The sequence below is a fragment of the Borostomias antarcticus genome (assembly GCF_949987555.1).
Source record: "Borostomias antarcticus genome assembly, chromosome: 8".
Lineage (NCBI taxonomy): Eukaryota > Metazoa > Chordata > Actinopteri > Stomiiformes > Stomiidae > Borostomias > Borostomias antarcticus.
The window spans coordinates 5,170,946-5,198,223 of NC_140241.1; the positions used below are offsets into that span (position 1 = coordinate 5,170,946).

The window sequence follows — 27,278 nt, forward strand, 5'->3', positions numbered from 1 at the left end:
TCCACGCTAGCAGGAACCAGAACCAGAGCAGCCCCTCCACGCTAGCAGGAACCAGAGCCAGAACCAGAGCAGCCCCTCCACGCTAGCAGGAACCAGAGCCAGAACCAGAGCAGCCCCTCCACGCTAGCAGGACACCACCGCTGCTCTCCCCAGAACTCGGGGCTCTCTGCGGGGCTGCAGGAGTGGAAAGTTAGGGGGAAGTCTGGGGCTAATATGTGGTTCAAAATGACACAGTAGAAAATAGCATGTGCTGAGATTAGAGCTCCCTCATGATGTATGGATACTGTACATCAACTCAGATGAATCTGAAACGACCAGGTTTATGAAGTAAATCAAAATGTGCTTACCAAATGTGGTTCCTCAATGTGTCATCAATGGTTAATGTAAGTACTGTAGATAAGTTATGGTCCATCTCTACCTCCCCACCTTCCCCTTTCTCTCTCTCTCTCTCTCTGTCTCTCTCTCTTTCTCTCTCTCTCTCGGTCTCTCTCTCTTTCTCTCTCTCTCTCTGTCTCTCTCTCTCTTTCTCTCTCTCTCTGTCTCACTCTTTCTCTCTGCCTCTCTCTGTCTCTCTTTCTCTCTCTCTCTCTCTGTCTCTCTCTCTTTCTCTCTCTCTCTCTTTTCTCTCTCTCTCTCTCTCTCTCTCTCTCAGTCTCTCTCTCTTTCTCTCTCTCTCTCTCTCTCTCTCTGTCTCTCTCTTTCTCTCTGTCTCTCTCTCTCTCTTTCTCTCTCTCTCTCTCTCTCTCTCTCTCTCTCTCTCTCTCTCTCTCTCTCTCTCTCTCTCACTCACTAAACATCTGCTGATGTCACCACAAGCTACTTCTGAGCAAACACTTGGTGATATTCAAACACATTTTCACATTTTCCAAACACAGAGATTAAAGGCTTAAACACAATATTTTATCATATAAACAAGAGCTTTTAGCAAAACATTCTCAGGGCTTTGTGTCCAGAACAATCCCTAAGTGACCACAGAGAAACCAAAGCGTAACACAACTGAGTCGATCTGAGTGGATCACAACATTGTCTGACGCATTCTCAGAAAGATGAGGATTTTTGCTTTATTCAGCTAAAGCCGCTACAAAGATGTTGTCATGCCATGTTTTCATCACACAGACCTTCTGAAGTCTTGGTTTATTCACGCTTAGATTCTTCTTCAGAAGTTCACTCCTCTTTAAACTCAGACTTGAGAAAAGATTACTGGGGTTTCCACAACCTTGACCAGATGAGCTACTGTACATTAACATTCGGACATGATATATACATGGCACTGTTGTTACTGTAGGTCTTATGTGTTGTTGGGTCTTATAAACAAAAACAATTTCAGAAACTCATGTGGACCAATTTTCCTCAATCTTTCCAAATGTTCAGTTCAGCAAAAGTGCCGGTTCAGACGGTCAATATCTTTCCCGTATTTGCTCATGTCCTGGCCTCTTCACTATAATGCACCTCGTTTCAAGCGCTATAGGACCCACACGAGGTCGCAGACACACAACGTCTCCAGTGTTTTGGCAGCCATGACGGCGAGCGGGCCCCCGCCCCCCAGCTGATGCCCTGGCTCCTCTCGTAGCCTCTAGCTCTGATGGAGTCGTCCCGCCACGGCGACTGAGCGGATTAAACAGCCTCTTGGCCCACGTTCACAGAGGGAACCGGGGGCCTCTCTTCCTTTTTAAATATCTCTGATCCTTTTCTTCTCCTTTGAAACCAGCAACAAAGGTCGCCCCGATCTTCTCCGGCTCTGGCTTCTCAGAGCGGACCCCTCCAGAACCCCTCCAGAACCCCTCCAGAACCCCCTCCTCCTGTCCTCCCAGCTCCTCGCTCCTTCCGGATACTTCGGTCCCCGACGATGGCGGGGACGGGGGGGGGAGCTGTTTCGGACCCGACCCTCGGACCAACCAGCATCCGTTCGGGGAGCCGAGTGAGAAGAACGCCAGGCTACCTTGGTTGTATTTCTAACCTCGGATTTACAGCGGGGCCGATCTAGAGTGCGTTTCCTTCACTGCAATGTACTCTATATCCCCCCGCGTGATTACATTCAGTATCCTGATATTTGTCAAATATTGCCTTTGAGGGTCGGATTATAGCCGTCAAATATTGCTTTCACATCTCGCACTCGATCTGGTGTTTTTGCCGCTGGGTTTAATCCTCTCTGTCCTACAGTATGAGGGGAGAGGCAGTGTGGCAGTGAAGAGGATATGAAGCTTTATTAAGGCCCCACTGTATAAATATCCCTAATCCCACTCCTGGCCTGGAGCGGAGTTCCATCAGCTCTCAGAATAGCAGCGCTCTTCACGCTCCAGGGGCCTTCCACACACCCGTGCCCGATAGAGAGGAGGTCCGATGGCCTGGCTAATGTTTAACCGCGGGTCGCTCCGGGCCCAGAACACAGTCAAGCACCACTCCACATCCCTGTGTCATGTCTGCCTCTTTGGGTCGTGAAGTCATCGCTGAGGGCTCCTTAAACCGTTCACTTTTAACGTTTAAGCGAGGGCAACCCCCTCGTCGTGTGTTTTAAGTACCGTCTAAACAAAACTAAACTCATTCATCACCTCTGCCGAAACTGGCTCAGGGTGCTGCTGGTTGGTGGCAGCGTTGAGGACACCGAGGTCAGTGTGCTCCCTGCTGGACGTGGGTCCCACGCGGCGGACGGGGACGACGGACGGAGGTGTGCCAGGGTGACGCGTCTCACGCCATGACCGCGGGGGACACACACGCAGAACAGAGGACATCTGTTACACTGCCCACCCCACCGAAGTGGGAGCTGGCCACGGACGATAACACGGCAACACAACATCTACAAGGTTCCTCTGGCGGTGACATCATCCAGGCAACGGTCTCTCCTCCACTGCCTCCGCTAGAAAAGGCTAAAGTACAGTAGCGTCCAGTCAAAGGGTTTGGAAAACATATCCTATAAATCCTATTTTATACAGTATACAAGTTGTACTTGGAGTTGTAGTAGTCTATACTATAAATAAAGTGGTGTCTAAAGCGAATGTAGTGACTAGTGAGCTATGGACATTACATCGTAAAAGTAGTGATAAATGTAATACATTCATACATTTCATATTTCCATCTACCCAGACAGACAGAGAGAGGGAATGAGACATGTTTTAGTGGGGAGGGGGGACATCAAAGCAGGGGAATATAAAGAGACGCAGCAGGGATGGAGAGGGGGGGGGGGCTGGTGCAGGAATTCCAAGGCACACTGGGACTTGGAACCAGGCCAATGGGGTACTCTGGTTGGGGGACAGACAGGAGACTTTCCCGGTCTATAGTGGCACTCTGTCTGTCCTCAATCCTGACCATAGCCCTACGCTCTGACCTCTGTCCTCAACACCGATCATAACCCTAACCCTAACCCTACACTCCAACCCCTGTCCTCAACACTGATCATAACCCTAACCCTAACCCTACACTCCGACCTCTATCCTCAACACTGATCATAACCCTAACCTTAACCCTACATTCCGACCTCTAACACAAGCAGGAGTCCAGGGAGAGCCCAGGAGGCCTCGATGGGATCCAGACACCTTCGTGATCAGCAGGAGTCTGTCTGGTGCTGGAGATGCTCTGCTGAGTGTAACTCACTAATTCCAATGAAACAAATGGGCTTTGGTTTTCAGGACCGCAGGTGAAACATACCGGGAAAACGATGACAACACTTTAATAACGTTTAGTCTGGAGGAAAATCCGTGCTTGACATTAGGGCTGGCAATTAACAAATTCAGCATCTAATTTCTCTATTCAATTAAATACAATTGCATTTAGAAATATCTAAAAAGCTAAACTAAAACTAAAAAGCCACTAAATAGTTTTTCCATGAGCAAAAATAGAATTCCAAAAACCAGTACAAAATACTGTAGTGTGTTATATTTCCCTGCATAGTCTCACTGTCTAATCGAGCCTCATCCATATTTAGGTGGCGCTGGTCCTACGTGCCCCAGCCTTAGATGGGAAACTGTCTGGGCAGGAGAAACGTCAAACCCACCGCTGTGACAGCGCCACCCTGTTTCAGAATATACACCATAAACAAACCTGAGCAGAAATTAAATAAATACTGTTTTGAGAGAAAATAAACGCAGACGGTCCCTAGTTAGGAATCCTCCTTCAGGTTGACTTCCTTCCTGCCCGCCGGTCGGCTGTTTAAAGTCGGCTAATGGCCGCCGACGCTCCACACCTGTCCGCTCGGCCGGCTCTATTCCTGTCTCGTAGCAGCTGGCCCGTGTGAAGCCGGGGTAGGGATGAACCGGAGTCGCCTCCTCCCCCCAAAAAATGCAGACCGTCGGTGGTTTCTACGGTGCGCTGTTTTGACAACGACGCGGATGTTTTCACTTTAATAACCTTGACGACGCTGACATCAGAGGCCTGTGTCTGACCTCTCCCCTCTACGATGGCGAGTTCTCGTCAGCTGTGAATGAACGCCGACGTGGCGGCCCGGTCGGGATAGATAAAAGGCGGTCGCGTGGCCCCCGCTGCAGTGGGAAGCAGCTGTGGTCGATGGCATGTCCCCCGCTTGGCAGGTCACACCGGGCCCTGTCCCCCTCACAGCCGGGCTCAGAACCACCGCTGGACAGTGAAACAAACGGCGTCGGGTTTCGGACCACTGCTGTCCCGCTGTACTTGTGTGCTGACAAAGTTAAAAATACCTCCTTGGATGAACATGTAGACAGCTCTCGTCTTTTTAGAGGGCCGAGGAAGGAGGGGGGCGTGGAGGGAGGGGGCTCACAATGGAAACCAGATGGCTCCTTAATAAATAGTAGCTATGTGTTTGCCTGTGCCTATGCGTTTGTGTATGTGTGTATGTCTATGACAGCGAGAGAGAGAGGGAGAGAGAGGCAGAGAGAGAGAGAGAGAGAGAGAGAGCAAGAGGGGAGATATATATATATATATATATATATATATAGAGAGAGAGAGAGAGAGAGAGAGACAGAGAGAGAGATGGCAGATAGAGTAGATAGAGAGAGAGAGAGAGAGAGAGAGATGGTAGACAGTAGATAGAGAGAGAGAGAGAGAGAAAGAGAGGACGGGGACAGAGAGAGAGAGAGAGAGAGAGAGAGAGAGAGAGAGATGGCAGATAGAGTAGATAGAGAGAGAGAGAGAGAGAGAGAGAGAGAGAGAGAGCTAGAGCGAGCACAGCGATTGCATCAGTCGGTCCAGTGATCCGATCCACACGGCGCTCTCCTATCAGCTCTGATGCAGACTGCAGACCTGGTCCCCACCTCCCCTCTTCCTGGCGCGTCTGCCTCAGGTTTCTCTCCCCTTTGGCACGCCGCTGTTTAGCTTGGACTCCCGGTGTGACTCTAACTCCATGATCCCATTTCGGGTCCTCTTTGAGTGGAGCCGAGGAGATGAGAGACTGGGCCATTTGACCGAGCCCCCCCCCCCCACCGCAACCACCCCCCTAACCACTGTCCCTCGGGCCCCCCATTACATACATGTTTTTAATTACCCCCCCCCCACACACACACACACACACACACACACACACACACACTCGCCTGGCTCTCTCTCTGGACGCAGGGACAGGTCCTTGCTATCTGATTTGATTGCTGGAATGCGAGTATAAAGTATGGAGTGACCCTGAGGTCTACCCAGCATGCAGTGCTGCAGGACTAGTCGCACGGCGGTGGAGAGCGGCAGTTATACTGGTGCTAGCGGTTTACCAAATGAGGGTGACGTTGATGCGTTTCAACATTACCATCGGGAGTCTGGAATTTGAAAGGATCCCGGAATTGGTGCTGTTTTTCCTCTGTGAGTGTGCGGACTGGGTGAGGGAGCTGGACCATGTTGACGTGAACCTGGTGTTCGACCGGCCGTGTCATCTCAGTCCAGGCAAGCGTACAGCAGACTCTCTCACTGGACTCTCTCCGTCTTTAACAGCCACATTAACTACTCGACTTGTTTTGCATATGTGCTGAGGAAAGTGCTGATGGCTTTGAGCAGGGCTGGCCGAGTGAATGGAAAAGACGCACACACACACTCGCACGCGCGCACACACACACACGCTCTCTCTCTCTCTCTCTCTCTCTCTCTCTGACCGGGAACACAGAGGTAACGGCAGGTGATCCCACTGTCTTCAATCATTGCGATGAGACGTCTCTTCGCTCACACGGCAAGCAGATGGAAGCTAGAGAAAACCCTTTACGAAGATGAGTGACGGCCTCAGCCACATCACACACACACACACACACACACACACGCACACACACACACACACGAATTTACAGGAATTGGGTCGAAACTTGGAGTTGTTTACCAGCTTGAAGACACAGGGAATGATTATTGTAGATTTACAGCACAGTGTCCAACTTTAGGGACGTTTCCAGTTGTCAACCTGAACACCAAAGAATTCCCACAGAGGTAACTTTTGAAGGACAGGGCGTATTTCACCATTTGTAGAGATTCACGAATCTTGTAAGATCAGGCGGAATCATGCCCTTAAGCCATCTCCATACCAGCACAGGAAAAACAAACAAAACCTCCCCCCAAATTGTCACCTACGATCGGTGTTGCCATTTCTCTGGGATTAAAGCGTTGACAGACAAGGCTTCTCTGGTGTAGAAGGCCTAGGCCTGCTGCTTAACGCGCACCAAACCCCCCCCCCCCCCCCCCCCCCCACCCTCCTCTCTGTCTAGTGGAGGCGATGGTCGCAGCGCAGCGCTACTTTGAAAGCACGGGGGCTGGTAGTGTCTCGGCCAGCAATCAGAGCCTGACAGCCCCAGAGGATGAGGATCCAACCACGCAACACGGCAGAGCTTTAATCAGAACCTTCTACGGCACCAGAACTAGCTCACTCGCGCCGTCCGATTCTTTTGTCAAAAAATAGGTCAAATCTCCAGCGAAAAGAACAATAGTCTGACACAATGCTTTCTGTCTGCTTGTATGCAATGCTAACGGGAAGGTTTTTTTCCCCCCTCCATCTCCAGTTTCTAAACATTTAGAAACTAAGAACAAACCGACACCATTATCTAATTTGTTGACACGTTCGGAATGGACGACTTTCAAATATTGTTTTGCGTGTTTGTATGGGGGGATTGCAGGTTTGTATCTAAACAAGTAACTTACAACGAGACGTGGAAACATTCAAGGGGTGAGGTTCATACCGCTAAGCACCAAAAAAGACAGTGCTGTACAGTATCTATCTGAACTGTCTGGACCCTCTCTCTATCTCTCCCTCTCTCTCTCTCTCTCTTTCTCTCGCATGCTTGTTTTGAGTGTGAGTGTGTTTGCGGACACTGGCGCAGATCAACTGAGCCATGACCTCATTTCTACGTGATACAGGACACTATATAACCCATTAAGAGTCTGTTTGTAGCTGGGGTGAGTGGTGATGAACAGGGTCAGTGTAATTGGACCACACTTGGAGCGGAGAGCGCTCACAGACGAATGACCAGACCGGACTAGTTAGGACATTTTAGGGGCTAAAAACACCCAGATGGCCTGGCTCCTTGATTGCAACGAATCACTGTGTCAGAATTGGATCAGTAAAGAACAGTTTAATAAACCATTAGCTCATTGGGTGACCACTTTCCTTCCCCTCCAGGCGTCGCGGCGCGGGTTTCCCCAGGCTCATACAGGCCATATGTTTGTGTGCGCTAATGACTATGATTAGCAAGCCTGGATTAGGTCTTGTCAAAAACCCTGTGGTTTACACGATGCACACACACACGCACACACTCGCACACTATACGCACATGCACGCGCGCGCACACACACACTGTACACACACACACACACACTGTACACACACACACACACGCTGATACACACACAGGGCCTGAAAATATGCCATCTGATGTAGATTGGTGTTTTTCTGTAGCAGAACAGAAACCATAAGCAAAGTTGTGTACAGTACATTACCACTCTACTAAATCTCCCAGAAATACCAGCGGGGTTCCCCACTAAACTCAGCTAAATGACAGAGATTACATGTCGGGCTCCAACCAACTCATTAGTCTTGTTTAGGAGGGGACTGGGATAAACAAAATGTATGTAAACATCTCAGCCAAGTCGAACACTTGGCCTGATTTAGCGCCCCGTTCACATGGCTCATTTAGATGGAGATGAAGATGTAACGTTAATGAAAGTAGAGGAGGAGGAGGAAGAGGAGGGGTGGTTGATTTTACTGTCACAGTCAACCTGGGCTGAGTTTCCCAGAGGCATCGTAGCACTACGTTCATCGTAAGCTATGGCGTTCATCATAGCGCTACGATGCCTCTGGGAAACTCAGCCCTGGGCTCTTTCTTACTTCTGTTCAGGACATCAGTGGCCCTCGTTGGCTACGCCCTTTCCCTCGTCTCCGCACCTCAGAAGAGCGTATTGTGGTCCTACTGGGATCGTCGCTGGGGGTCGGGACCGGTCTCCTGAGGCATAGTGTAAAGTCAAAGGGTCTTGACCCCCATCGCCATGATTCGGAGTATGAGCAGGGGAGGCCTCGTCTCCTCACGTAACTCGTTAGAGGAAAACAAAATGGCCGCCTCGCGGGTCTCAGAACCTCCTCGGGCGACGTCAACCAACCTCGACGATAAAGGGGCACCCTTCGGGAAAACGCGGGGTTTCGGCTGAGAACCGCGAAGGCGGAGAGGGGGGAGGAGTCCCAGCCCGCCGCCGACAAAGCCTGGTGAGCGTGATGGTACTGGTGTGACTGTAAAAGACCAGCTCAGCCTGTAGCTGACATATTGAGCAGAGTTACACACACACACACGCATGCACACACACACACACACACACACACACAGTAATTCTACACAGGGATATGGGGTAAGCCCTTCAGTCAGGTAAAATTAGGCTAAAGCGTCTGGACAAAGCGCAGTAACACTGACCGCCTCACCTAGAGCATTGATGATTCAGCCAACCAATGCAGACAGTTGCTGAGAGGGAGTCTGTGAGCAGCAACAGGTGGCTGTCAACTTAGAGAGGTCATCGTCCACTTAGAGCCGGGTGCGCAATCTGTCATCCCACCCCCCCACCCCCGCTCCCCTCCGCTGCGTAGCCATGAGAACAGGGGGAGGTCAGCGGAGTTCAGAGTAGAGAAGCCATCCATGGTTTTGTGCTTCCTTGCTTAGAATGATGATCTTATTGCACAAACTACACATGCATGTTGTTATAAGTGAACACGCTACACAGGGCTAAGATGTGCTTTCTATCACCCGTTCAGCGTTGCACCAGACGTGGAAATCAAGAGGAAGGAAGAAAGGGAGGAAGAGAGGGAGAAGAAGGAAGGAAGGAAGGAAATAAGGGATTAAGGAAGGAAGGAAGGAAGGAAGGAAGGAAGGAAGGAAGGAAGGAAGGAAGGAAGGGAGGAAGGAAGGAAGGAAGGAAGGAAGGAAGGAAGGAAGGAAGGAAGGAAGGAAGGAAGGAAGGAAGGAAGGAAGGAAGGAAGGATTGTATAGTCTCAATATGGGACACTCTTCTCTCATGTCTTGACATGTTCTCAACAACTGGCCTCATAAAAACTTTAACTTTCAGTGTAAAAAGAAATGACTGAAATCACTTGGAAAGTCCTGACAATAAAACGCAGCAGCTTGGAGACATATTTCAGCACAACATGTTTTTAACAATGTGGGGATTTGTTTGAATTTTGCTTCAAGCTTGGTGATATAATCATAATAATAATAATAATATATGATACCATATTCAATTACACAGGAAGTGCCAAAAAATGAGAGGGGAGATAGAGCTCGGAGAGATAACTCCTCATTGTAATCAACAAGTACAAACACGGCCTGGGCAGGTTCATCACACGGAGATGTCTCCTTCATTTCTCATGTCTTGCCAATAGCTGAAAGAGTTTTCAGGGCAGAAAACTCCCAGAAAAAACACAGTGGAGTTCACAGACTTTTCCATTACAAACGGCATGCCAGGGCTGCCTGAGAAACATCTAGAAGATTCTCCTCAAATAATAGTGATTTCACACAGCCAGTGTCTGTCCTTGGTATTCTTCAATAAGACTTTTGAAAAAGGCACAAATTAAAATCTGACAGTTCAGGGCTTAATGGATTTTCCAGGCCTGGCAAGGTTATTTCTGCCCAGGCAGTGGCAGACTGAAGAGGATGAGGAGGAAGAGGAGGAGGAGAAGGAGGAGAAGTAGGAGGAGTAGGAGGAGGAGAAGTAAGAGGAGTAAGAGGAGGAGGAGAAGTAGGAGCAGGAGGAAGAGGAGGAGGAGGAGGAGAATAAGTAGGAGGAGTAGTAGGAGCAGGAGGAAGAGGAGGAGGAGGAGGAGAAGGAGGAGTAGGAGGAGGAGGAGGAGGAGGAGGAGGAGAAGAAGGAGGAGGAGGCGGAGGAGGAAGAGAAGAAGGAGGAGGAAGAGGAGAAGTAGGAGGAGGAGGATGAGAAGTAGGAGGAGGAAAAGGAGGATGAGAAGTAGGAGGAGTAGGAGGAGGATGAGAAAGGGGAAGAGAGGGCCCACATGCGCCCCTCCACGCTTCACCACTGTGAACATGTCCCAGCCTGCAGTGCCCACTGCCCGTCTGCAGCACGCCAGGAAACCCAGAGCACAAGTAGCTCGGTGGCTCGTTATCAACACTGTTTTGTTTGGCTACGTTAGTGTGCACTTGGACTTATTGGGCCCTGGGCTGCTTATTATACTACACGACTGCTGATGGCAGGTTAAGGTCACATTACGACAGGCATTTGTGTGTTTGTTTGGTTGTTTGCGTGCTGGTTTGTGTGCGCTGTACGTGATGATTACAGTCTCACAGCACAGAGGGGTGCAATTCCACTCACCGATGCAGGCGTGGACTCTGACGGACAGCTGCGTTCGCAGGACGACGCTGTGCTTCTTGCCTCTCCTGCAGGGAAGAAACGTAAATCAGAAAAAGTGCGCAAACGTCAGAGGAAAAAGGCCAGGTCAACAAACGGGCCCGGCTTCTCCGCATGGCCTGAGGCGGAGCGGGCATCGCACCCAGACAAACACGAAGAGTGAACTACTGTATTTTCACAGCTGGACACTTGGTTTGTAAAGTGGGCGGTTTAGCCAGGTAATCCTAGTGGCACGGCTACTGTGAGAAACATCATTTTCCATCTGAGTCTCTTCCAGAAAGTGATACTGAATACGCTCAACCCCAAACTCCGCCCCCCTCCACCCCCGACCCCCCCTCCGCCCCTCATCGCTTTTGTGCGACGACGCGAGGGGGGCGAGGACAGAATGGGGGCGTCGCCGGTCACCGGAGGGAGACTAGTCGGGGAGCGCGGAGCTACACAGAGGTCGACTCCGCCTCCCGCGTCCATGGAGACATGTCGACGCCCCCCTTTCACGCCCCCTCGTCAACGGCGCCCAGAGCCCCGGCCGCTGACGGCGATCCGAAACAAAGATAACGCCGGCGAGGTCTCTTAACGGGCCGGCCCACGTTGTGCCGCGGTAAGCGGAGGAGGCGGACCTTCGCCATTCCCGGCGTGTGGAAGTGCGGGCCGACCCGACGCCAGACGGGACCCCCGGATAAAACCCGGCGCTCGGCGTCCATCGTGTCGACGGACTATATACGGCGTCGCTCGGCGCGGCAGGTAGGGCGGCACGCACCCCTTCCAATCGAGCCGGGGGACAAACAGGCTTTTGTGCGCCGGGGGGACAATGGGTATGTCACGCTGGCCATGGTGCCAGCCCGGCGCTGGAGTGTCGCCGTTAACCAGCGGTGGATCCGACCGGCAGTCAGCAGACCGGGGATCAACCCTGTGGGCCCCGTCGCTGAACAATCAACCTCCTGAACACTACCTCGCGCTCAGACAGATAGCTGTCAAGTTACCTTTCACAGACAACAGACAGACAGCGGTAACACTACCCCCTAACAGACAGACAGAGAGAGAGAGAGACACACGGACAAGCAGACAGATGTTTGGCCGGGCCGAACGCATGCCAGTGTCCCCGGGGCCCAGACACGGAGCTGACACGCGCTCGACAGCTCAGCTCGCATGGCAGACGGGCTGCGTAAGCTCACTGTTTATCAAATATAATATCCACCAACAGGCCCAGGCGACACAGAAGCAACATCTGTCAGCGTGGGCCCCGCTCTGGAAACGAGACGACACGAGAGACGCACAATCCTCCGTACTGTTGTCGGGGCGGACCGCGTAACCGGAGACGTTTTCTAATGAACTTCTCCTCTCTCTCGCTCGCTCTCTTTCGCTCTCTCTCTCTCTCTCTCTCTCTCTGCCACGGCAACTCTATCTCCCTCTCTTAACTCTGACCCGAGCCTACACAGTCCAACATGCTCATTATCCAATTAGACAGAGGTGCAGGGAATATGAGAGAGACATGCAGGCGCTCGTTACCAATCACACACGAGCAGCGGAGGACGCCACATGCGGCGATCCTCTTGGGTTTGAGGCTAGACCGTCAACAATGACACCGTTTTTCATCTTCACAGTAGCATTATCAAATGGATTTTTTGGATACTACAGATCCATATAGTTGTAATGGGCCATATCGCCCTCTCTCTCTCGCTCTCTGTCTCTCTCTCTCTCTCTCTCTCTCTCTGTCTCTCTCCCTCTCTCTCTCTCTTGCTCTCTCTATCTCCCTCTCTCTCTCGCTCTCTGTCTCTCTCTCTCTTTCTCTCCCTCTCTCTCTCTCTTGCTCTCTCTCTCTCTTGCTCTCTCTCTCTCACTCTTTCTCTCTCTCTATTGCTCTATCTCTCCTTCTCTCTCCCTCTCTCTCTCTCTCTCTCTCTCTCTCTCTCTCTCTCTCTGTCACAGCGACTCCCCCTCTCTTAACTCTGACCTGACCTCGTACGTTTGCGTGACACAATCTGTTTCATGCTAAGATCAAAAATGTTTGCTTGCAGTGTGGGCTTTCAGGCTTCTGTCAGACCTCTGTTGATATCGTGCTGCACGCACACAACAGAGACCAGCGACACCATAACATGACGCAGATTGTGTCCTGTCCCTTCAAAGTCCACATATTTGTTGTGCGTGTGGTGTGGGGGAACAAGCTTCTGTCAGATCTGTGTTGATGTGGTGCATGCACGCATAACTGAGACCTACGACACCATAACATGATGCAGAACGTGGCCCCGTCCCTTTAAAGACCACATCAATTCGACAAAATATGTTGATATAAATCTGTAATAAATAATATTATATTCCTTCTCCACACCAGTCAGGCACTCAAAGTTTGGCGTCTCCCTAAGGTGGCAACTAATGAGGATCCTACAGAGAGGAACTCCAAGCATGATTCAGAGTAGGGCTGGGTATTGGCAAGGACCTCACAATAGGATACGTATCACAATACATGGGTCACGATAGGATACATATCGCGATACATTGCGATACGATGCAATACATTTTGCGATACACTGCGGCGATACTCTACATAATTTACTGAGAATGTTCAAATATGTGCATCCTACCTGACGGGCCACACCTACCAGGTGACATGGAGAGGGTCGGTGTCGGAACCGCGTAGTCTGACTACGGGGGTTCCACAAGGGTCTGTCCTGGGTCCTCTCCTTTTTTCCCTCTACACTACATCTCTGGACTCTGTCATTCGCTCGCATGGCTTCTCCTATCACTGCTATGCCGATGACACCCAGCTGGTCCTGTCATTTCCCCCTTCTGATACACAAGTGGAGACACGCATAGCTGGATGCTTGGCTGACATTTTGGAGTGGATGACGACACGTCACCTCAAGTTCAATCTGGACAAGACTGAGGGAAGGGCTGCCCGCACCAGAACCTGACCATCACCATTGAAGACACAGTGGTGACCCCGACTCGGACTGCGAGGAATCTGGGTGTGACCCTGGATGACCAATTATCGTTCTAATATTGCGATACAGTATATTGCTGTATTGATTTTTTTGCCAGCCTTAATCCAGAGTATCACATACTAGTACAGCAGACAGGGACTTAACTCCAGCACGAGGGGCAGAGCTGGCGATCAACCACCCCCCACTAACTCCCCTCTCCTCATCTCCAGCTACCCCTCTCTCCCCAGCATCCCCATAAAGCCCCTGCTCTCTCTCTCTATCTCTCTCTCTCTCTCTCTCTCTCTCTATATCTCTCTCTCTCTCTCTTAATCCTAATGCCCAGAGCCGAGCGGAGCGGAGCAGAGAGGGCCTGAGTCGGGGCCGGGCAGCTCCGGGACCAGTGGACCGGCGCCAGATCCATTCTCCCTGGCTTTATTTGATTGAGCATTACTGGGCCTGTTTCTAAAACACCACAGAGAGGGGGGGTTACCCACAGAGGGGGGGGGGGGGTTACCTCAGCGCCGTGCATACTTGGAGAACAGTCAAACCAGCACTTCCCCCACGAACACCAATTAATGGCTGACAAGAAGGCCCAGTAGAGGACCCACTGACTCAGCAGTTCTGGGCGAACACTGCTGCTTTGGGGGCTCAGGGCTCCTGTATCTCTCTCTCTCTCTCCTAACGGCCCCACGGGTCGTTTACTGTGCCCAGACTGGCCGAGGGGAGAGGAGGACTAGAGATTAGGCCAAGATTAGTCACTGAGTTCAGATGCCCTCAAACTCGACTCTTTAAGAGAGTCATTGGCCAGCTCTTCTCACACACACATTCACTCACACATACTGTACTGTAGTGTACACACTCTGGCACACGCACACACACACACACACGCACACACACACACACACACACACACAAACACAAACTAGGACCCTCTGTTTTAACAATGCACTATTGCTCCACAAACACCAAAGAGACAATGATTTTTCTTAAATCTCTTCATAAATTCTACTCTCAGCACTATTCCACTTTCTTTTTTTTGCTAGTTTGACAATTTCTCTGGTTCATATCAAACGTTCTCTCTCGATTATGAGAGCTGTGAGTTTCAATGTCCAAGTAGGTCAGAAAAAATGAAAATAACGAAAATGGATCCATCCTCAGAGAGTTGGTGGGATATGATGGGAAACTGAGTATTTGACACCTCCCGACACAGGAACAGTCACATTTTTCGCACGCATGAATTCTTACTGGCTGTCAAAAACATCATGAACACGCTATAAATACAACCAGGTAATAGGCAGAACAGGTCGACATGTTTGACTTTTATATACTGCACGTCTGTACAGAACAGAGCGCTAAAGAGTGTGAACTTCATCTGTGCTGAATATAGCCTTTCTAATACATTTCACATGTTGAATCAATTATGCAGTCAATAACAGTGCCTTGTGTTATCTTTTGAAGTGTAACCAGTGAATAAGTCCTTGAGGATTTACACATTTACTAATCATCTGTCAATCACTGTCAATCGTCCACGCAATAACAACACCGGCTCCAACACCTAAATGTTCCCAGAATTCCACACACGACGCGTTCCATCCGGCCCCTTTCTCCCCACGCTGGGGACCCCGCTCCTCAGGGAGACTACGGCAGACCCCCACTTTTCTATCCCACCCCGAATATTCAGAGGCGCTCATTGTCTCTCCGGTACAGAATAAATAATGTCAGCGGTGACTGGGGTCGCGAGGTCCGCCTCCTCTCTCTCTCTCTCTGAGCACAGATCCCAGTCTGGCCATCTGATCCTCACTACAACCCCCACGCTGCCCCTGTGAAGCAGGGCCCGCAAACACAGCGAGGGCCCCGCGTTGCGTTGGCCCCTTATTAATATCCACCCGGGACAGACAAAGGAAAATGAAAACTATGAATGGCACACTGACCGAAATGTGTCGACCACATGCCATCGCGCCGTCCTAATCACTGCCTGAGATTACGGCAGAGATGGGGACGGTGGGGGGGGGGGGGGCGGTTGGGGGGGGGGGTGATATTCTGACGAGCTCCAATCTCACGGAGCGGAGCTTCATAACATGGTGTGGAAGTGATTATGGCCCTTAAGCTCCCGTGACATGGATATCTCCAGGCTCTAAAATGGCCTGGCAGAGGATCACACTCTAATCTGATTGTAAAGACAGTCGGCATGACACAGGCGCCTCAGGAATGTAACCTGTCATTAATATCAATTACAGATGGAAGCCTGGCTGGTCAACGGTCATAAGCAGGCGAGCTGCTCCAGTTCTGCATTACAGCACAGTGGCAGTTAGACCGAGGCGCAACGCTAGGGCGGAGGAAGCAGGTATAGAGGCTTGTTTTGAAAGCATGCTACTTTAAGAGCAGCTGGAACCTGTAAAGCAGGGAAAAACCGAGGTAAAATACAGATTCCTCTCGGAGTAGTGAACGTATATCACGCGGCCGAGAGGTGCGCTGCTGTGAGGGCTCCTGCTGCAAAAGGAGAGAGAAAACCAACCAGAATGGAACCAGTAAAGGTGAAATACCTCATCAGACGTTTTATTAGCTCAATAATCATAAAAATCAACAACACTGAACAGTGGGGGTTGTGAACTTGAGCACATCCATGCCATAAAAAGCCAGCAGGCAGGATTACGCTGCTATTACTAATAATGCCCCCCCACCCCCCGGATTCCTCAGAAACACTGCATGGGTTTAATGACACACATCCAGGGCAGACAGCGCCAGTTGGCACTGCCCACTCCTGGCAGACCATAACTTCGACGAGAGCAGAAGTGGACCACTTTAACCTCACGGCTCACTCTAGACTTCCATAAGCTCCCAATGATTTTTGATGAAACTGGGAAATGAGACCACTCTCGGCGTCCAATGGAAACAGCGAGCCAGTGAACAGCATATGAATTCCAAGTAAGACAAATAAATCCATAGATATTTGTGGTCCAGCCGACCAGGAACTCCCATGCCAACCTCTGGTTTGACATCAGCGAAAAGAGGGCGGAACATGGATGTCATATCAACACATTGGGAAAAGCATGTAAAAAGCATATGGACTTAATAAAAGACCACAGTCATAGAGACCCTGTACTGGAATGAAACAGAGATGAAAGTTCTCACATCTCTTTGGTTTCTTGTTCCTAATACAGCCAGTCTGAGCAATTCAATCTGAGTCACAGCCTTGTTCTAGCTACATGACTGATGTAGCGTTTAGACAGGAGAGGAGGATGTGTTCGTGACAAATACACTGGCTAAACTGGCTATTAACAAACAGGTAGAGGACTGCCTTGAGAGCACCTGAATTGAAATCACTGGGAGACATTCAATCCCGACGATGGCAATTACCTATAAGGCTCACCGACTGTTCTTAAGTAGTTTAGATGACATCACCAGGCCTCTCTCCCTCTGCCAGGCCTGCCAGGTATCTTGAGTGACACGGGTGGACAGATGCCATGGAAACTTGGCATTTGCGTGTTGGCAAGCATATCAATACTGTACATTCATGTGGTATCTCACATATCTCACATCTCACGGAGAAACCGACCGGCGAATGACTAATGACATTTACTGCGTCGACGTCTGCTGGTACGGCGTGTCGACGCGTGATTGGAGCGCGCGTCGGGAAGGTAAACGCTCGGTCTGACTGTGGCGGCCATTCAGCATTGTCTTGAGCGAAACGAACAGCCAGGTTTCAGTCTTGCTTTTAGAATCACCCTCGGTTGAAAGGATTGACCTTCTCCATTAGCGCGGGGCCCCCGCCGCGGGCGAGCTAAAGCCTGTCATCTCCGCTCCTCACCCGCCTCACCCTTCTTCAACCCCCCCACACACACCCCCCCACACCACCCCACCTACAGCAGCCTAGGGGCGGGACAAGTGGGACAGCTCAATCAGCTGGGATGGTGGGAAGCCAGGAAAAGGGATTATTTCAGCCATTCAACCCAAACCAGAATGGGTATCATTGTGATCCTGATCACTGTAATAGAATCAAATTAGGCTAGGGGAATATAGGGGCAGGAAATTAATACATGTCTCCCAGGCTAAGGATTGAAATACCTTTTTTTTCTGTCGCTCTCTCAAAACAATGATCACATTGTATTGAACCTTGTTAGAGCAGAAGAATACCTCAACTTTTGACTTCTCGCTTTTTTACCTCAAGTCAGAGGGTATTTTCTCATTCTGAAGCACTGTAAAAAAAAAAAAATCAAGCTGCTCTTGTATAATATTTGGTTAAAATAGAGTTGTATTTATAGATCAAAACAGCTCATTTAACATGAGCGTGTATTCTTGGACCACTGCAGCTTGGCTAGTTAAGCATGCACCTGTGAGGTAGTTCCAATCACTCTTGCGTTTTCAATGAGAAAGACTCCCAGCTGCATCTTTTGAAGTACAGAAAACGAACGACCAACCTCGTTCTAATAATCTATCCTCCATATACCTTGAATGAAAAACTAAAGTCATGTATAAATGGTTTCCTTTTAACTTTTCTTTTTCGAGCAGTTAAAAGTCAGATAATGAGCGGTAGGAAGGAGAAAGTGAACTTACCCTCCCTCCTCCTGAAAACCCTGGAGCTCATCGCGCTGCTCCGCCAGGGTGGACTCCAGGTCCAGGTAGCTCCCGCTGTGGGAGAGCTGGAGAGCACAGTCATCGAGCTGCGCCAGAGGAAAACACAAACAAGATCACTAAGATACAGTAGATGAATCATTTGGTGCTGTATTATTACAAGGGCTTCACTTAAACCTCACATATGAAATGTTTCCCAAAGGGACACTGAGAGACCAGAGTATTGATGTATATTTTATTGTTGGCTGAACAGAGTAGAACTGTGCATTTATTCATGTGTGTGTTATTGTTGGTTGAGCAGAGTACTACTGTGTATTTGTGTGCTAAGCGTTGCCTGGTAACCAACAGGCAGATGGCCATTAGCGTGGTTCAGCTCCACAGGGGGCCAAGCTGCCTCTGTCGTTCCGACCACAGGATCAGCCTACTGTACTTCTCGAATCCAGCTGCATTTGAACCTCATAGTATTTCATCGTATAGTTGGGACTAAATTAAAAACTCATTAAGGAAATACACTTTGGCATTTGTGTAATAAAAACCTGCGTGAAGTGCGAGTTAACGTGGAAGAAAGTGCAAGTAAATCGCTTCTTGTGTGCCAGATATGCGACTGACAGCTCGCTAGAGTGCAGGAATCGTTAGCAATACTTGAAAAGTGGAAATTGGCGGTCAGTGACCAATCAGAGGCCAAATCAGCCTCTTCGCACAGCCCCACCATCTGCGCTGGCCAATCAGCATCCAGCTGAAAATCCGACCGGATTCTCATTGGTGTCCACGAATATCATAGCTTGTTCCCAGAAGCCCTTGCTGTAGCCGGAGCTTCTGGGTACTCAGAATAGAGCCCGCCCTATCACAGGACACCGCCTGAGTCGGACCGTGCCGGGCCTTAATCCAGACCTGCTGTCCAGCAGCGCCCACTCGCCACGACCTGGAACATCCCCTCAGACTCTGCTATTCTCCCATGATCCTCCATGAGTCGATCACAGACACACTCATGGCCGTTAGGAAAGACGGGCGCGCCCGGGCCCCCGCCTCCCATCCTTCTCCGAAGACCGTTGCCGTTTCCCTCCAAACATTCTGTGGAATGTCGGCGCCCAATCCAAACACGCTGTAGGTTCGACGCACCCAATGCTATTTTCTACAGGAGTATAATGATCTAATTGGGATATGTCTCCCTACCTCTCCTATTACCTCAATCCAAATTCAATTACATCTTGCATCACTGCAGAAATACCTGAGTGTGCTCATTCTATGAAAGATTATAATATCCAACAGTGTTCTGAATGCTCTCATACATCCATGTAGGATGATAGATAGCCTAAAGGCTACGTGTGTTTGAGGTGTTTCTCTAACCTTCAGTGTCTGAGGGAACGTTTATCACCCTCTGTCAACACCATGCAATGACAGGGGAGGTGATGGTAGAGAGAGGTTAGGCAGCTTAAGGTCTTATGTAACCTGATGGCCTCTCTGCTTTTCCAAGACTGTGTGATAACAGCCGACTAACATACTATGACTAGACTCAAGAAACCAACGACTGTCATTTGAATCCTTACGAACAACCTCCTGGACCCCCACTAGTCCGGGTTCGAGGCTGGCCACTCGACAGAGACCGCCCTCCTTGCAGTGACAGAGTCACTCCGTGCGGTGAGGGCAAACTCTCTCCCTTCCGTCCTTCCGTCAAAATACAGCAGAATTTGACACGGTCGACCACCAGATCCTCCTCTCCCTCGAGGAGAAAGGCGTCACTGGCTCTGCACGCTCTCTGTTTACATCCTACCTGACGGGCCACTCCTACCAGGTGACATGGAGAGGGTCGATGTCGGAATCACGTAGTCTGACTATGGGGGTTCCACAAGGGTCTGTCCTGGGTTCTCTCCTTTTTTTCCCTGTACACTGCATCTCTGGGTTCTGTCATTCACTCACATGGCTTCTCCTATCACTGCTACGCCGATGACACCCAACTGGTCCTGTCAACTCCCTCCTCGCTGGGGCCCCAGCGTCAAGCCATTAAACCCCTGGAACTTGTCCAGAAAGCTACAGCTCCCCTGGTGTTCAACCACCCCAGGTTCTCCCACACAACCTCCCTTCTCTGTTCTCTGTAGCGGCTCGCATCCAGTTTAAAACTCTGGTACTAGCCTACAGGGTAATAAAAAGAACAGCCCCCTCAAACCTCTAGGCCATGGTCAAGCTCTACAGCCTCTCCTGACCGCTACGCTCTGCTACCTTGGGGAGACCGGCTGTCCCGTCACTCTGAGACCCTTGCGGTCGATAGACACGGTCACGGCTCTTTTTTGTTCTGGCTCTGCAGTGGTGGAACGAACCGCCCACTGACGTCAGGACAGCAGAGTCGCTGCCCATCTTTCTTCGCAGGCTTAAAACTCACCTCTTCAAGAAGTACAGTATTACCAGGATCCTCCCTGTTATAAGCACCTATTGTATTTTCAGGTTGCTAATCTTGCACTTTGCCTTGAGCACGACTGTAGATTATGCTCTTAGTCACTTGTTTACAAAGGAGATGCACTTGTGAGATTTGGTGAGTAGTAGTACACTGACTTCCTACGTTAAATGCCATTATTGTACTGTAAGTCGCTTCGGATAATGACTGTACTGTAATGTAATATACCGTAGTTGGGGAGTAAACGTTCTGTAGTTCTAAAGCCTCTTTAGAGGAGGAGGGAGAAGTGCCCTTCAGCGAGTGGCCGTCCTGCGTGAGTGACCTCAGGACTGGCGCAGATTAGCCTGTTTACCTTCCGTTAGCCCCGTCAGGGTCAACTCCGCAGGACGGGAGCTCCCAGGAGAGCAAAACAAACAGCCGGGACGGCTGGACAAACGCACGGCTGCTGGACTCCTGGCCCGACAGGGGGGTCTCACACCGCGGCATGGAACTAATCAACCTCAGGAGAAACCCGTTCATTTGCTCCTTCCTATCGCTGACCCTGGGTTTCATGGGCTTTCTGAGATAGACGAAACACGCTAAGGGAGACGACCGTTTGTCTATTTTTCAAATAAACACCACAGAATACAGCATCGAGAGTGGAGACCGCTTAAGACCAACAACACATGTAAAAACTAATACCGACTGCTTTTGAAATTAGAACTCTTGATTTGAGCCAGCTCTGAAGTGGTCCGATTTCCTCCCACAAATGACTGAAACTTAATTAAAAGTGGCGGGGAAGGGAGGTTGCTAACTGGGAAAGACATTAAGGGTCTAACAGCTTTGATCTGTTCAGACCCACTGTTTGTCTTTGACTGTACTACGGCGCCCAAGGACTGTGTCATGTTGGAGAACTGAAACAAAACATGTGGTTTGCTGGGATAACGGCCTCTCTCTCTCTCTCTCTCTCTCAACTGTCTTGTCTTTTTCCTCTGCACAGTAAAACAAAAAGCTTATTGGAAAGATAATAGTCCCACAGAACCAATGGGCTGAACATCCTTATTCCCATAGCACACCTGAGATATTCCAGCACACGGGGATGACATTTTCAAGAGCAGACAGACAAAGTGAAGAGCTCCCCTTGGGGAAAATGGACGGTTTCAAGGCCAGTGACAAGAAGTCATACAGTATTTAAGAGAGAGAGAGAGAGAGGGAGAGGGAGAGAGAGGGAGGGAGAGAGAGAGAGAGAGGGAGGGAGGGAGAGAGAGAGAGAGAGAGAGAGAGAGAGAGAGATGGAGAGAGAGAGAGAGAGAGAGAGAGAGAGAGGGAGAGAGAGAGAGAGAGAGGGAGGGAGAGAGAGAGAGAGAGAGAGAGAGTGTTTCACCAGATTACAGGAGAGATTCCCGACTGACAGGATATCCAGACATGACGGCCAAAGTTAGGCCCACTATATATAGGTCTAACAGGCCGGCTCCACTGAAGTAGTATGGAATGGGTGTGACCTGAAACTAAGCATGAAGGAAAAGACAAAAAGAATGCTGCTTCCAGCTCAGGGGTCTATTGAACGGAGGCAATGGACAAAATCACCCTGAATAAAAAGTACTGACTCTGAAGTATGTACTATGACCAACTCAAACGCCGCATGCAAATGGTTTTCTCAGGCTCTATAGCAGGGATGTTGTGAGTCGTAGTTTCTGACAACTATGAAGAAATTATTCACTTTCTCCTCTGTTGGGAATCTTTACCACAGTATGCTCTGTATCACAAACTGAAATAGACAAAAACACGGGGCAGAGGCTGTATCGAAACCAGCAATTAGTGTCCTGTGAATCCAAGAACTGCATTTCTCCCCATGAGGTTCTGGCTCTAGACCTCGGCCAGTCCGCACCGGGCAGGCCAGCCATGGCAAACCCAACAAATACATCCACCACCATCAACCATGTGTCTCCTTCTGCTTTCTATAGTAGTGCTGGATTACAGCTCTGGCATCCAGGCCAGGGTGATCCACAGAATATTGTATATGGCCGATAATCCACCAACAGTGCTGCGGGATTAACAGTGGCAGTGGATGTGCTGTCCCCTGCCTCGGGCTTGAACCCGTGGCCCTACGGACCCCGGGCCCAGCAGACTAACCACCGGTCCTCACACACTGAGGTCTGGCCTCTCCCTTCCACCGCACTGTGGTCCACTGACCAGAGAGGCAGTTAGGCAGTCACAGCTAAAAATAAACACCATGCAATTTCCAATTTCAAAAACACAATCTCACAGTCAATTTCTTGGTGCCTCTTAAAAGGCCTGATAGCAGAAACATATACCTCTTTTCTGTAAATTGGCGTGGAACTGAAAATTCTGAATGGCATGTTTCATGATATCTATTGATGAAAGAAATTGAACACCACAGAGTGATTTTTCCTACAGACTGTGTAGAACTTTTAGAGTTTTTTGGGGATACGGTATGATAAAACGACTCTACATTTAAAAAGAGACATATGGTAGCCTACAGTACTGGGGGTTTGTTTCAGCATAGAGTAATTCTGATGTTGTCTGTGGTTACTCTCTCAAGAAGGGAGAATTAGTACACTCATTAAAATACACTACTAGACGCATAAGAGAGACGGCGGTAATCTTCATCTTCTGTCAAGCATGCAAGGGAAGAGCCGGAGTGGAGCGAGTCCTCCTGAATAGAACTGTGTGTAGACGACGCTCGAAAATACAGAGACCGGCAAAACCTCAACTCTACATAACAATGTGTAAAAGACATTCAAAATGCACCAGCAGTCGTGGAGGACCTATATTTTACAGCATTTAGCATAGCTTCTCATTATGGCTCTCTGTAATTTCTGTCTGAGTGACTGTCCATTCTCCAACATTTTCCCACATTTTCCCTTGCCTCGCGGCACTTGCACTGTAACGTTTCAGCACAGTTAGAGACGTTTTGGGCTTTCTTTCGTCTTTTTTTTTTAAGGTCCTTGACCCTAACAAGAGAAGAGGTGAGGTAGAAATAGGGAGGATTGGACATCATTAGTTGTTGCTGCACATTCTGTGTAAATTCCACTGGGGCAGAAAATTTATACTGAGCCGTGTGGCGTGCTACAGTATACTGTGTACAGTACACCTCCATTCACAGCCAGCTTAGTCTTCCAAAAGAGGCTCTGAATAATTCATGACAGAATTGTGAGATGAATACCTGAGACAGGCAGTTTCCATCCAACAACAATAAAATGTTCAGGAGGAGTATAGTATAGTGTTGAGTGCTATGTAAACGTTACACGTTGCTGACTTATATATGACTTCAATGTACTGCATGTGTAAAACATAGGACAAAGCCCATTGGAGCAGGTTGTCCATTTTAAAAGAGATAGGCCAGGTCCGCATCATGGCCACCCCCGCCACCCCCACACACACACACACACACACACACCCCTCAACACACTGCAGGCTGGAACTGACCACAGCAGTCCCAGCATTGTGCTGTGCTGGCTCCCTGGACACAATGTGTTAGCACTGGGTATTTATATCAGTCTGACCTGCCTGTCCACACCCATCCCCAGTGACGTGGTGGTGGTGGCGATGGTGGGAGACAGCAGATCTGTGTATTGTTTGCAACTTTCATCATCTTCCTCTAAATGTATTTTTACCACCAAAACCTTGGCTATTGAGAACGGGAGACAAAAGAGTTTCAAAGTGAGGAATCCCTCTAACAGTCATTGACAAGTACAGCAGCTGCTCCCCACAGCTAATGCCAGCCATTAATGCTGAGGTGACCTTAGCTCCCTGCTGTGACCCTGTCACACCCTGGCAAGCTTGAGGTCCCACTGGCATACTACTAAACTGAGCCTGGTTCAGGGCACCAATTGTGTGTGCAAAGTGCATACAGGCTGTGTTTGTGTTTTTCTGTCAGCCTCCCTCTCTCCCCCTCTCTCTCTCTCTCTCACTCTCTTCCTTCTCTCTCTTCAGTGCCGGGCATGGCAGAGCGTTCCCGTCGTGCTGGTCAGACCCTGTGGGCAGGAGAATGAGAGCCAGGCTTGTGGTGACCCACAGCATCCTGAGTCTCCCGTGACTTATCTGCCCCGCTCCACTCAGAAAGCATGGTGACCCATTGATGTGACAGAATGAAGAAAGAGACAAATTAACTCTCTATTAGGACCTGCGTGACTTTTCAACCGACCGAGATGAAGGCTCAACAAAAAAGACCGGGCCCCGTCTCAAACCCACCGGCCCCCCTCCACTCTGTTTAAATTTCATGGTTAGAGGATGAGGCCCTTGGAAAATGTGTTTAGATGCACATGACTCCATCAGAGCTGGGGAAATAGAACCCAGTGATGTAGTCCTCAGAGGCCTCTAACAGACGGAATGGGGGTCTGGTTGACATCATTTGTCATTGTTAGGATGTCTAAGGGAAAGCTTAAACACTCTAGCCACAAGGTATCGAAAATAAGAGCTCACTTCTTTTGATCTGTATAAAACTGGCAATTGAATGGTATGGATTTAGGCCAACTATTGCAGTCAAAACAATGAAGGTCTATGGGTGTATGGCCTCCTCAAATGGCTGGGGATAAATGAAGACAGGCATGAGGCATGAGTGGCCAAACACAGGAATGCTGAGGTGTAGAAAAGTCCACATTGAAACTGAAGGGCTTGGAGGGAAACGGAAGAGGGTGGCGAGGCGAGATGTCAAATGACGGTCATATGGAAAACACTATGGTGAGTGCTGTGTGAATGTGGAGATATTGGACAAGAAACGGTCAAATCCTCCATTAATCAAAAATGCTAATGTAAGTTCCAAAGCTATGGCCATGACAGTCACTACTGGAAGACATAAAACTTTCACTGACTAGTTCTTCAGTTACAGCACGTGGGCTACTGTAGCCTACTGTAGGTCAAAATACCATCCTAAAGGAGCAATGTTCAGATCCCATGACGGTATTAAAGTGCCACATGGAAGTTAAATAAAGGTTCTGTGAGAAGATTTGAGCAAATAGACAGAATATGACAAATAAATCAAACTTGTGCCACAACTCAACGCTGTGGCTTGTGAGCATTTTAAGCACACAACAACGCTGGTCCTGTTACAAACAATAGTGCACATTTAGTCATATTTTGTGTTTTGCATCATTTCAGCCATGGGGAAGAGGGGGAGGCAACAGCCCTAGTCAGCTGAAGAAGGCTTTACTGTTGTGGTCAGTGGACAGCTGTCTTCCTCTTTCCCTGGACATGGCAAGCCCTGTTCCCACTGCGCAAAGCTTCCTGGCTGTCCACTTCGGTACCTCAGCTGTCCGACATTCCATAATAGCACACTGAATACCACTAACACCGCTCCTAAAACTGCTCGCTTTGTTTACATTTCGGCCACCGTCTGCAGAGGTTGAGAATGTCTCACACTGTCCCTATGCAATCATCTTGATTATCCTCACACTTGACCTGATTTGATTTGTAAATGTGCAGATTTCTATACCCATAATCATATTCATAATCGGGGGGAAATATTAATTTTAAGTGAAATATTAGGGCTACTTATAAGTGTAGCCTAGGCCTACCTGAGGATCTGATAACTTTCAAGTAGGCTACCCTAGGCTACCTGAACAGATTGGGAACTAGTGTTGGAATATGGCTGGACGTCATAGCAATATTGCGATAATAGGCTACTCTGGACTATTTCAAAAACACATAGTTTACAATATCAACAGTTAGCAGTCAACATACCTTGTGTGGGGCTTTGAGAAGCCTGTGGACTCCAGCAATCTGATTTATGAGCGGGATATCCTCCCTGAAAGTGTAGTAAGGGGGTCTTGTCGGCTCAGGAAAATTGGTGCTGTTGAATGGATCAGTATCATCTAAGAACTGTACCCTGCATACTAACGTAGCCATGATGCATCCATGCAAGACGGCTTTTAGAAGACGGTCTAAAAAGTGGATGCTCTCCTAAACCCTTTGATAGGGCGCGCAGCCCGGGAGACAGCAAGCCAACGGCAGGTTCTCTCCTCTGCAGTAGCGAGTCCTGCTCCACTATTTTCCCTGGTCTCTCTCCATTCGCTTCATAAAGCCGCAGAGGATTCAAGACAACTGAAAATCGTTTAACTGTAAATCCAATATAGCTCGTTCTAATGTATCTTTCAATTATTATTGTCTCATGCAGACTGTTCTAAAGTTCTGTTGAGATGAGCGGGGCGGCAGTATCCAAGGGCATTGCGGGCAGGCAAGGTGCTGAGGCAGACTGCGGACGAGACTGCGAGACTGCGTCTGAGACCCGGAGGAGGATCGCGACTCCCTCCTCTAGCGCAAACACAGGCAAGAGAGCACGCGGAGAATGTGTGCGCATTGGCGCCCTCCTGTGGCTCCGTTTGAAAACTACAAGTTCACATTCTAGCCAAGACACACTGTTGATGTTGAACAACAATAATCACGAATCATCTGAAGCTCAAACAAAGAAGTGAAGATGAATAAAATAAATACATGAAATTCACGAAAAGGGGTCTAAACACTAAACTCTACACTATTTGTTTCCATCATTCCAGTCACTGGTTGGTGAAATGAATGTCTCCTGGTAGGCTGGCAATCATCAATAGTAGGCCTCGGCTGTTATGAATAGTTCTGACAGCTTTTATGCATTACATTGCATTGTGTTTAGATTAGGGTGAGTTTACCACATGGAAGGGTTT

General features: G+C 49.3%; 1 protein-coding gene across 1 annotated transcript in view; it reads right to left on the reverse strand.

The window, feature by feature from the left end:
• The window catches only part of fhod3b (formin homology 2 domain containing 3b), a gene marked incomplete at both ends in the record, with an annotated part of 96,608 nt that extends 70,121 nt beyond the window's left edge, over positions 1–26,487 (reverse strand). Inside the window, 3 exon segments of the mRNA XM_084442050.1 lie at positions 10,726–10,790; positions 18,234–18,340; positions 26,323–26,487. Coding sequence (XP_084298176.1) covers positions 10,726–10,790; positions 18,234–18,340; positions 26,323–26,487 — 337 coding nt within the window.
• Between the last annotated feature and the right edge of the window lie 791 nt (positions 26,488–27,278).